The 12,756-nt window shown below is 44.8% G+C and overlaps 1 protein-coding gene across 1 annotated transcript; it reads left to right on the top strand.

Annotated features, from left to right (window-relative positions):
- Positions 1-807: 807 nt before the first annotated feature.
- Positions 808-8,289, top strand: RAB27B (RAB27B, member RAS oncogene family; the record flags this gene model as incomplete). Its single annotated transcript, XM_082335654.1, has 5 exons — positions 808-960; positions 4,516-4,601; positions 5,274-5,377; positions 6,718-6,841; positions 8,100-8,289. 5 exons carry the CDS (start codon positions 808-810, stop codon positions 8,287-8,289), a joined length of 657 nt encoding a protein of 218 aa, XP_082191780.1.
- Between the last annotated feature and the right edge of the window lie 4,467 nt (positions 8,290-12,756).

The raw sequence follows: 12,756 nt of genomic DNA, 5'->3' as shown, positions 1-12,756 counted from the left end.
CGGGAGATGCTTGCCGTCACAGCCGCAGCCGAACGGAGGCGCGGAGCTGAACCCCGGCGGTGGGCTTGCCATCTGCTTTTTTCTTTCTTCTTCGCTCCAATTAATATCTGCAGCGTTTGATGAGGGGGTGCTTTGGGTTGCGTGCTGCGCAGAACAAGGCGGCTGGGGGTTCATCTGGTTATGCTACAGAATAAACGGCGTTTGAGCTCTCTCCTTTTATGAGCAGTGGCCCTGGGATAATTGCTTACTCTGCTTTTTTAATTAGTTCTCTTGGGGGGGGGGAAAATATTTCTTTCAAGATAAAAATACATAGCCCTGATAATGTCATGTTATACTGGTTAGAGCTTGAGCCCTGAGAATGGTCCTTGCCCTGTCAGAGTTTCCTTTTCACGCCTGTTTCTGCACTACCCTTTTTCTTCAAACTCATAATAAAATACTTTGAGCAGAAGGATTTAGCCCTAGGTTTCATACCTGTGTTCATTATAGGCCTTATTGTGATCCTCAGAACAAACATAATCTTTTTGTCCCAAACTTTGTGTTCTAAGCTTCAATTTTATTTATTTAGAAAATTGAAAGTGTAAGCTATATCATCTCCTGGCACCTGAACCGAAATTGCGAGTTTCACTGCTGCTTTGCGTTAGCGTTTTTCAAAATACACAAACATAACTTTCAACCCTGAGCACAGGCAGTAGCATTTCAATGAACAAAAATAGAAATGAGGCAAACACAAACAGAAGGGGGGTTTTGTTATCATTAAATCAATTTTTTTTTTCCTCCTGTTTACGTAGGTTCCTAAAAATTAGCACTATGACTGATGGAGACTATGATTATCTGATCAAACTCCTGGCTCTTGGAGACTCTGGGGTTGGAAAAACAACGTTCCTGTACAGATACACCGATAACAAATTTAACCCAAAATTCATCACGACGGTAGGGATAGATTTTCGGGAAAAACGAGTGGTAAGTTGTCTCACACGAACGATACCCCCTTTTTTTTTTTTTCTTTATTCATTTCTGCTGAGAATAAATTTTATGTCATATGTACTGCCTCTCTTACTATGGGGTATAGCATGCGTTGATAATGCTTTTCCTGGCCTAGTTTTTGGCTTAAGCAAGTCATAATTAGGAACTGGATAAAGGGGAAAGATGCCATTATTCTGGTGTTGGATTGTAAAGTCGTTTATTGCACATTGGTATAAAAGGATTTTTCCAAGAGCAGGTTTCTGTAGCGCTAGTGAATGAGGTGTGTTTATGACCAGAAATAACTCTGGCCCCCAAACTCATAATTTAAATAGAAGAGATGAAAACTTAGAGAAGCACAGAAGTTTCAGCTTGCTTCCAGATCACACAGTAAGATAGAATCACAGAAGGCTTTGGGATGGAAGGGACATTTACAGCCCATCCAGTCCATCCCCCTGCCATGAGCAGGGACATCTTCAACCAGATCAGGGTGCTCACAGCCCCATCCAGCCTGGCCTTGACTGTTTCCAAGCATGGGGCATCTACCACCTCTCTGGGCAACCCCTGCCAGTGTTTCACCACCCTCATCGTGACAAATTTTTTCCTTGTGTTCAGTCTAAATCCCCCCTCCTTTAGTTTAAAACCATCACCCCTTGTCCTGTCGCAGCAGGCCTTGCTAAAAAGACCATCCCCATCTTTCTTGTAGGCCCCCTTTAAGCACGGCAAGGCCGCAGTGAGGTCTCCCCGCAGCCCCCTCCTCCCCAGGCTGAACCCCCCCAGCTCTCAGCCTGCCCTCACAGCAGAGCTGTGCCACCCTCGGAGCATTTCGGTGGCCTCCCCTGGCCCCGCTCCCACAGCTCCATGTCCTTCCCGTGCTGAGGACCCCCGAGCTGGACGCAGGGCTCCAGGGGGGTCTCCCCAGAGCGGGGCAGAGGGGCAGAATCCCCTCCCTCGCCCCGCTGCCCACGCTGCGGGGGATGCAGCCCAGGAGACGCTTGGCTTGCTGGGCTGCCAGCGCACATTGCCGGCTTGTGGCCAGCTTTTCATCCCCCAGTGCCCCCAAGTCCTTCTCGGCAGGGCTGCTCTCCATCCCTTCATCCCCCAGCCTGTGCTGATACCGGGGGTTGCCCCGACCTTGCACTTGGCCTTGTTGAACCTCATGAGGTTCACCCAGGCCCCCCTCTCCAGCCTGCCCAGGTCCCTCTGGGTGCCATCCCGTCCCTCAGGCGGGTCACCTGCACCGCTCAGCTTGGTGTCACCTGCAAACTTGCTGAGGGCGCACTCGATCCCGCTATGTCATTGATGAAGATATTGAACAGCGCTGGCCCCAGTACAGACCCCTGAGGGACTGTAAGCTAGCAAAGGCACAAGAAGCGGTTCCAGCAGCCGGATCACGCTGCTCCTCTGCGCCGGTGCCAGCAGCGAGGCCGGGGGCTGAGCATACCGAGCCTGTGATCAGGAGGCCTCGTAGGTTAGGACTGATGTGCTTCTCAATGCAAGGTGTGCGAGTCTGCTCTGCCCTGCTTTTGTTTCTTGAGGTTAAATAGAAGATGAGAGTCTTCTGTAGTGTCATTCAGGTGCTTTTTGGGGATATGAGAGCACACTCGCTTTGTTTTAATTTAATGTGACTAATGTATCTGCTCGTAGATCCTGACAACTGATACAGGCTAAATAGAGGGGACAAATTCAGCTTTCTAATAGGAATCCCTCTAGCTTGCTTGAACAGTAAAACCATGATACATATGAGATATTAGACCCTGGGCAATTATTTTAGTCATTTCCTTAATAAAAAGAAATGTAGATACTTGCCCAGTTGGAAGATGGAGGCCTCTTTAAATTTGGTTCTTTTTAACTTAACGTTTTAAGCTCCTGTTATTTCGCTAGAATACCATGAAAAGATGGGCATCGCTCCCCCGTTCGCCTTCATCTTCCCTGGCAGCTTTTTCATGACTGCCAGTGTTTGCGGCTGCTGCGCCCAGTTCAGTTTTGCCATGGTGACAGGGGCGTGAAGGCTCTGCCTGGAGGATGGGGGTTCAGGGGTCCGTGGATCTGGATTTTGTCTTAAATTTCTCATAATCAGCCCTAAGCAAGTTCAGGCCGGTTAAACGTGATGCTCAGGTCAGAGTGGAGCCTGGCTCCTTCTCTGCACTGTGGGATTGCACTGATGTAATAAGCGTACAATATTAAAAACACGGTTTTATTGCAAGGAAATGTCTGAACATGCAAATTGCTGGAATACTCTTTCCCTGGCTGGTCAGACGCTCATTAACGTGGTTTGAACACGGGTGCTGGATTCTTTCCAGAAGGTTGAACTTTTCTGCTAAAGGTTGCAGACAGATTTCTTCCGTATTTTTCCCTTACCCTACATTTTGGGGTAAAAGAGTTTATAAGTGTGGGAGAAACGACATCTTACATGAAATTGCCAGCTTTGAAATGTCTTGAAGGTCTATCTAAGAGATTGACGGCTAAGACAGAGATCCAAAAGGTTCAATATGTTCTTCTATTGTGTAAAAGTCCTATTAAAAAATGATCTTGTGAGATTCCTTGTTTATCACGCCGAGTATTACAGGACCATGCTCCAGCAAACCAGTTTCATTCCCAAACGTGGTGCGGTTGATCCGTTGATTCTTTTCTGGTTTCCAGATCGGGCACCTGCCACAAAGGAAGGAAAGGCAGTCAGAAGCTACCTGTTGAAATGACAACGGTTTAAATCAGTCCGCAGAATCAGAGAACGGTCTAGGCTGGAATGGCCCTCCAGAAAGCAGCTAGTCCAACCCCCAATTAATATTAACTTGGTTGTGCAGGAGAACTAAACGCTGTATTTTACGGCCCAGGTTGGGCAGGGGAGGAGGTGTTCTGCTTCCCCGGGCAAGGTCAGTGCAGCCTCTGGATACGGACATGTCCATAATGTCCGTAATTCTCTCAATCTAAATGCAAGGGCAATATCTGCCTGCTTTTAAAACTGCTGCGAGTCTGCTAAACTACCTCAGATAACAAAACCGTCTCATACGTATTTGATCCCTCTGTCTTTTCCTGCAACAGCAAATTTACACGTTGTTTCTGTTTAATAAAGAATTGAGCCCCAGCGAAAGGTCGCAGCGATTTCTTTAAGCACTGTGAGTTTGCAGTTGCAGTTAGTAAGGAAGTCATTAATGTCCAACAGAAGTTAATGAAGAAAAAATAGCTTTTTATAAGAGTGGTTAATCCTGTCAGCCAGCTGTAAATTTTGTAAGAACAGCAATGAAACAGCACAGACAGCTTGCTCAGCACGGTGCTATGCCAAGTTTTAAAGAATTGGTATCTAATTTGAAGTACTAAATATGACCAAATTATCTTTAAAGCGCAGCTTTCATAGGCGTTTCATGTGGCTCCTGGGTTTTTAAATATTATTATAAGCAGCCCTCTGAAGTGGCTTTTAGCAGTAAGAGTCAGCTTTTACTGAAGGACTGAACTTTACTCCGTGCTTATTGCTTGCGCAAAATATAAGAGGCTGTGCCCCACGGGATGGATTTCGGTGTGAGCTGTACGGCTGTACTGATTTGCCTCTCTCGTTAGGTGTACAACAGCAGAGGACCAAATGGATCTCCAGGCAAAGCCTTCAAGGTCCACCTCCAGCTTTGGGACACAGCCGGACAGGAAAGGTAACAGTTCATTGGAAAGCAGTTCTGAGGTGTTCACGTTTCCATTAGTCTGTTCAGATGAAAAATCTCAGAAATCCTCATTTTAGGACAAGAAAAATATCTTCCAGAAATAAAGTTTTACAGCCACCTGCTCTTCCTCTGTTTTCTTTAATATTGACTGTATTGAGCAGTGCGCGTCCATTGCCTCCGCGTGTGTAATCACAGCAGGTGAATCCGTTTCTATCCCTGCGATCTGTGATACACTAAATGCTTCAGGATCTTTATTTTCCTTTTAACCAGCCCTTCTCTCTCTGTCTCGCTCTCAGTTAAATCAGGCAGAAGCTGAACTACTAGATTAGTCACTGACAGTGTTTATATTCTCACATATAAGCTTCCTCTGGTAGATTACTAACGCACTGATTAATAAACGTTGACTGGTGTGATGCATCATAGCTAAAGTGAAAGTCAAGGATTATTTTATTTTGTTTTTACTTCCAAAGGAATCCACTAAATCTTGCAGACTCTTCAGATTTCAAGATATTTTTTAAACAGAATTGTTGCGCAAGCAATTCAGAAAAGCTTTACTTTATATCTCTTTTTCCTTTACTCACTTCAGGCTTGCCAGAAAAGTGCTTACCTTAGAGATCACTTTGTATTAATAGAGCTATGTTGTCTTTTTTCTTCCACCTTCAGATTTCGAAGTCTCACCACAGCGTTTTTCAGAGATGCTATGGGCTTTTTACTGATGTTTGATCTCACCAGTCAACAGAGCTTCTTAAATGTCAGAAATTGGATGAGTAAGTAGAACCATAGAGCTTGCATTTATCGGTTGACTTGAAGCTTTCTTGTGTATTTTAGGCTTCTAGGCTTACTGCATGTCATCGTTTGTGAGCTGGAAAATGCTCAAAGAAAGTAGTTGTGTCTAGTGCAGCTGTAGGTGGGGTACTTGCAGCCTGTAATTTGGGGTGAAAGCTTCATCAAATTGGAAAGATACATGCTTTTCCTTTCTTTTTTTGCACGATAGACCGTTCCGGGCATATTCTTAATAATCTTGTTTGGATTTGATGCAATTTGAATAAATCTATTGCCTCTTGAAAATTCATGGCATTCGATGCTTCCTTGGCCATACCCCGTATTTGAGATGATATACGGGAGCTCGGAAACTGTACTGTGGGTATCTCGGTTATCTTGATGGCGTGTTTTCTATTTGTAAAGCAGAATGTGGTTCCTTCTTGTCTGCTTTGAGGTTGAAGTTAAAATTAAGATTGGGCTTTGAGGATTTGGTTTGCAAGCGCATAGCGTTTGCTGTTGTTGGTTTTCCTTCAGACAACGGCTACACTAAAAGTGAAACAAAGGTTAAATTCTTAAAGTTTGTTTTTAATTGAGGGTGCTTAGAGGGCTGGAAGGACAGAGGCCAGCGCCTTTCCAGCTGGCAGTTTTCCAGCAAACAAGCTGAAGTGGGGATAACGTGAGAATCCGGATAGCGTTGTGAAAACAGCTCCATCTTCTTCAGAGATTCCTTCCTCCCGCTAAACAATCCCTGTCATCGCAATCTTCCACTGCTTACCAAGCTGAATCTCTAATTTGTTCTGTGCATACTGCACCTTTTCCAGTCAGTCCCCCAGGAGTGAGGCGAGTATAAATAAATGGCTTTTGTACAATAACTTACAAGGGCTGAGGCTGTGGACAGTACTTATGCGTGGATCTTCAGATGAATAAAACTGCATTTAAAGCATTGAGTATATCCAAGAGAAAAACACGCTTGAGGATTTTGGCCTCTGCCTCTGAAGAGCTGCGTTTGCAGATGACGTGGGACGTTGTTTGTAATTCCACCACGTCCGTGTGAGTCTTGTAGAAGAGGAGCTCTGGCTGGTGGAGGTTCTCCTCTGCTAAAGCACTCTGTTTAGTGCACCTCATTGCAGTTAACTCTTGCTGTATGTTGGTAAAACAAATACTGGAAATAATTTTCTAGTACCTTTTCTACTTCCTACTTTGAAAAATTCCCCTTAGCAAGTAAATGTACGACAAGGAAATGTATCTGGGGAGCAAGAAAGGCATTTTGAATTGTTTTGTCAACAGTCTCGGTCTCTAAGGTGGTTCCAGCGTTCTCTTAACTCCTGTTTATTTTTGCTTCTAGGTCAGCTGCAAGCCAATGCATATTGTGAGAATCCAGATATAGTCTTAATTGGTAATAAAGCTGATTTATCAGACCAAAGGGAGGTAAACGAAAGGCAAGCAAAAGATCTGGCAGACAAATATGGGTAAGCAAATTATGACAGAAGCTAAATTTAGTCTGTAACTGTTATAAGTGTAGCTGATGACTGGCTAGCGATACTTGCAAGTATACTTATAAACTCTTTAAGATTTGTAGGCATTGCGGTATCACATGCGCCTATACCGATACCCAACTTGGCACGCTTTCAGATCGACCTGTTTGAATAGGAAATAGAGAGAATGCAACACACCGTTCTAGTAGCGTGGCCAAAATATTACAACGTAAGAAATAAGGCTGGAAGGAAGCACTCTTACTAGAAAACTACATTCTTGGGATGTTGGCTTGTCCCGAGCGTTCAGGACAGGGTATAGCACAGGCAGATGAACACTCAGTGTCATGAACTAAATAACTAACAATATTTATAATTTGCTTTTCTAGTTAGTTTGGGAGTGGAGACACCTGTGGATTTTGGTCAGGCTCTAGGTGTGCAGTGACACTCAATTTATTTGGTTTTCTGTGATGGATAATAAAGCTGTTAATGGCCTTTTTCTTGTTCTAGTGAGCCTTCTACATTTCTTTGCACTAAAAACACCTGCAAAGTGTCCTGTAACTGGACAAATTGGCTGATAGTTACTGTAGTTAGTAAACAGTGCTGCGGGCAAAAAGAATGTGTATTTTTTTTTTTCCTTAGTTGCCCTCACTGTACAATGAGGGATGTTCAGAGAGAATTGGGCCAGCAGCAGAAGATGGCCTAAGAGACTGTGAGGACTAGTAAGCAAATTAGACTTAACGATACTAAAAGAATATTAAAGAGTTGTCTGCAGCCAGGTAAGGAGGACAGCGACACTGAGGAGAGGGTAGCCCATGCCAGGTTTCATATGATGGAAGTGCTGGAGCAATTGATAATCTTCTCTTCTGAAAAAGATCATTTGGAAGGCAAGGTTCTGGATTCAAAGGGGATTTCAGAAGGGAAACAGCTAAGTTGTGCTTCTAAGTAGACAGGAAGGGAGGGAGCTAGGACTTACGGGGACTGCTAAATAGCAATAGTTGTAATTATCTGCCTAAAAAAAGGTTTCTGCTATGTTCTGTGGTCCCTGAAACGTTCTGTAGTGCAGACCTAGGTTTCTCTTTAAAATGGACTTTCTGGTTACCTGAAAGACCTTTTCAGCCAAGGTTTGTGCTGATGTTATCGCAGTGTGAAGTCAAAATGCCGCGATACGTTTTGTAAACGGGAGCGTTACAAAGACTTGAGTCTCGGTTGGCTTTAAAAGTCTCTCCAGCAAACCTTTTCCTTCCCACCGTAGCATACCGTACTTCGAAACAAGTGCTGCTACCGGCCAGAACGTGGAGAAGGCTGTGGACACGCTTCTGGACTTGATAATGAAGCGTATGGAGCAGTGCGTGGACAAGACCCAGGTCTCGGACACAGCCAACGGAGGAAGCTCGGGAAAGCTAGATGCAGCAAAACCGGAGGAGAAGAAGTGTGCCTGCTAAACGTCACCTCTAAACTGTGAGAACCAGTGAAAATATTTCATCAGAATACGGCTGACCTACCACCAAATTCAAACCGGCTCTCTTGAGCCGTGCGCAGAAGCAAAGTTACATTGTTTTATTGGGATTGGGCGTTTTTCTCCAAAGAACTGGTTTAAAACTAAAAGCTGGGTTTCGGTGAGGCTCTTGTGCTGAAATGCTTCTTCCTGATACAGTGCCATCTTCACGGAAAACTCTCCCACCTCTTCTTCCCCGCTCCTTTTCCCCCCAGCCCTCATCTTTATTTTTCCTGTGATCAGGATACTGAATAGAGGAAAGTAGCTTTATTTTTTTAAAAAAGGAGGGAAAGAAAATATTGTCTGCATACACTGGATAGTAAAATTAAAATGGAGGTGGGTGGTTTTCTAGGTCTGTGCCATTTTTCCACAGAATCCCGTGTCTTTATAATTCTTAATCTGCATCAGGGACCGTGTGTTTTCTAAGGCAGAGATACAAAAGATTTTATGTGGCCTATTAAGAAAAAACTTTTCTCACTTGCACAGAGTAAGCGATGCTGTGAACCCGTCCTGACTGAATGACGGAGACGGTGGTTGGGGGGGTGGGTTGTGCATGTGTGGTTTGGGTTTGGGGGCAGGAAGCAGGGCGTTTAATTTAAAAAAAAAAAAAATTATCAGGGAATTGTGCAGCATTGCTTGTGTTGCCAATAATCCAAGCAGGGATTGGAACGTTATGGGGAAAAGCATGCAGAGGGTTTCTGACGCTGCAGGGACAGTTTATAAAGAAGAGAGTATAATGTATGAGAACAGAGAGAAACTATATTTTATGAAGCAACTTCTTACCGTTAGCAAAAAATATTCTCCCCTCCTCAACTTAAGGAAACTATCCTTTTTCTTCTTTTTCTCTGGGTAACTGCGTATCGCAGGTAGGACATAGGAAAGAACTTGTTTGCACTGCCTAGAAGGGAACTGCAAACTCTGCTGCGCCGAGAGAGCCTCTAAATGATTGCTGCAGCTCTGCCGGGTCCTCCGTACACTTCGGTTTTCAGCGGAGGACAGTTTTCTTGTACCCTTAAATTCTCTGCAAGGGGGCAAAGTGGAAAAAATGTAATGTGGGGACTTGGAAAGATGGGAGTCCCGACTATGTGACTGACTGGATGGAAGCGCGTTGCAGAAGTTTGCAGGTGTCTCGGCGCAGAGGGTAGAGTTGCTCCTTTGAAGGGTGCAAGGCAAAAGATTTCTTCTACGGGTGAAAGCAAGTTCTAGTGAAAAAGCAAGTTGCTTATCACAAATACAGGAAAAAATAAAGAAAAATACTATATTTGTAAGTATAGATCATTTTCTAAACCAAGTTACAGCGTATTTATTAGTCTACCCTGTCCTTTTTTGTAGAATAAGCGTTCTGTTTTTATACAGGTGGTAGTTAAAGGTCTACTTGTGTTTATTGCGCTTTAAGCTACTTTCAGATCACTTGGGAGGGTGCAGATTGGGGGGTAAAAATGGATCTCTTCACAAGTCAAGCTTAATTGGTTGGGTTGGCAGGATTGCAGACTTTCATTTATTTAAATGTTTTCAGCTTTGATTGATTCACAATTGCAAACTTTGTGAACAGCAAGCTCAGAAAGTGTTTCAGTGCTTCCCAGAAATGGAGATTTTACCAGATTCACTGCTGAAAAAATAACAGGTTTTTCCGCCCAGCTCCTAAAGCGATGTTTACTTGATGATTTGGCATGTTAACAGGGCAGATGGTACATCCGTAGGAGCAGACCCATTGGGTGAGTAACCAAATAGCTGCGATTACCGTGCCAGGAATCTAACTTGCAGGCTGTAAAGACTATCTAAGTGATAGACTATACCTAAGGCTATGTGTATATATAGTGTATACTATACAAACAGGTATAATGCAGGTCCTTTTGTAGGCTATAAAGAGTCCTAACACCTCCAGAGGTGGAAAAGCTGTTGTGGCAGTCAACAGGTAGAAGATTAACTAGACTGATAGCAAGCAGGCTGATATTCAGATAGGTTCCTCAGTTACCTAAGACACGTAGACTGGAAGTTTAGGGTTTTCTGTGACGTGAAGTTGTATTGCTTTTTAATATGTAGCATAAAACATAATTTTAAAAAAAAAAAAATTGTAATATGTCTTGAATTCCTGAAAATGATGATCTGAGGAGCTCCCTGTCTCGCTTTCAAAGAAATCTCTCATTTTGTGGCATCAGATTTTTGTCCGTTGAACAGGAGCGAAAGAAGTTGCTTAGAAGGGTAAATCACCGAGGGTCAAGCAAAGCGCGTTTCCCAGAGCAGCTGAAGTATCGCTTGTCTAAAAGCTGTTACGAAGCTGAAAGCGATTTCGGTAGCAGACAGATGATTCATACAAAGGTGTGTAAAATCCCAAACCTGGCACTGTTTCAAAGCACCTTGATGAAGCTCAGTTCTATTTATCTCTCCACCTGCTGAAACTAGCACTCTTAGAAGAAGAATAATTAAAAAAAACCCAGAGCAGTGATACCCAGAACAGTGTGGTCTGGAGGAAGGTGTCTCCTAACCTCGCCAGTGAGCTTCAGCGACTGTGAATTGCCGGAGCTGGCAGTCCGTTCCCAGGGAGCCCCGTTCCGTAAGGATACGGTCTCCGAAACTCTCCAGCGCGGACGGAGGGAGCGTATGGCTATCCCTCACCGCCCAGTGTTGCTCGAGGGGTCTGTTGAGGAACGAAAGGGAAATGACTGTAGTAAAAGCTCCATCGCTTGGTTTGTATTTATATACTTGCTGATACAAGAAATTGAATATAATTCTCTGGGTTTTTTTAAAAAAAAAAAGTCTGCAAATGCATGTGAAACTATTATCCCAAAAGGATTTTGCCGTCAAAACTTTGTTTGGAGGAAAGGAAGAGAAGTTTAAACGTGTTTCCTTTCCTGGTAGGTGGTATAGTAGCTCTCAGTTATTAAATTAAAAAAAAAAGAGGAACATGATAAGTGATTCTAAATGGCTACTAACAGCTTTGTTGTTTTTCAGGTTAACTCTCTGAAAAAACTAGACAATGAACTCTTACTAAAAATCACCTTCCGTCCCCTCTCCATCATCACTTAACTCTTGCTCCGTTTTTATTCCTCACAACTCTTCCTCTTAGGTTTCGCAGGCCCACCAGCAGATTCGCATCCTTACGTGCCCACTTGGCGACGTCCGTCTGTCTTCCCGCAGCGTGGCGGCTCTTGCGAACCCCCGCTGAGCAACGGCAGCCCTGCAGGGATGACTCAGGGCCACTCCTTGCTGCTGCGGTAGGAACTGAAAGCGATAGCAGTTGTAAGGTTCACGAGTTCTCTGCGATACCCAGGAAATAATGGTAATTGCAGCAAAGAAAGAACACTACAAGGGGGCTACTCGCAGTCTTACAGAGCCGTGCCTGTACAAAACTTTGCTATCCCACGTGCTGGAAGACGCGCTCTCAGTTCCATACCCGCTTTCTGGTTGAAGGGCTTTCCTTCACTTCTGCTAGAGCTCTGTAATGGATCCCCTGTTTTCCACGGTGAGCTGGATGCCCAGCGAGCCCCTGCGAGCTGCTTGCGACCCGCTGGAGAAAAGCCGGCGGGGCGGTGCGGCACAGCCGCATCGTCCGTACGGGGGGGTAGTGCCGTCCTGCGTACAGGCTGCGGTGACCCCGGTGAGGCGCAGCCTCTTGGCACAGCACTTTACTCGTTCCAGCCCTCCTGACTGCACTGTGAACTCCTGAACGTATCCCTCGCTGGAGCCACGTATCCTACCGTTTTCATCCTTTTTGCACTCCTGTTGCTCCAAGCGTTTCACTTTAACGCGTTCAGTCCTATAAATTCTTCCAGGACACCAGCCTGCAAAATTAATTGGCTTTCAGTTCACGTCTCTGGTAGGATCTAGCCTCATCCCTTCCCACTAGAACTTGAATTCAGATTCTGCTGTTGCAAAATTTGATTATACTTGTTTGAACTGGGAGTTAAGCATTTGCTTTTGAGCACAAATCCAGCTTGTTTGCAAGCCTGCCAGATAACCCGCAGCAGGGCTGGAGAGGGAGAGAAGGTCCTATGATACTTTATCCAGGGTGTGGTACTAAAAATGAAATGTCAGCGCGGGTGTTCTAACCCTGTGCGCTTTTGTCTTGAATTTCGGTCCAGGCACTGGTTTCTCAAGGTCTCTTTTTGTGTCCTTTTAGAAATTCCTTATTTCAGTTTTCCAGTAGCCCTCCAGTGAAGCGCTCTTGCCGTGGGCTTTCTTGCGCAGCGTTGTGTGGTCATTTCTGAGCTGAGCAGCGCTGTGCGCTGCCAAAGGCGACGGCGATGCCCGTCCTTCGGAGGTGCGACTTGCGGGATCTTACGCCGAGAATACTTTTGGTTTCCTCTTCTCTCTGCATAGTTCTGCCTTCCTCGTCTCCGGCAGCCGTCTCAGGCTGTGCTAGTTACCAAGACAGTTCAAGTTACCCAACTTCTTGTTGAATCTGTTCCCTTAA

This window comes from Platalea leucorodia (assembly GCF_965183815.1).
Source record: "Platalea leucorodia genome assembly, chromosome: Z".
Taxonomy (NCBI): Eukaryota; Metazoa; Chordata; class Aves; order Pelecaniformes; family Threskiornithidae; genus Platalea; species Platalea leucorodia.
This window is presented reverse-complemented; position numbering and strand designations above follow the sequence as displayed.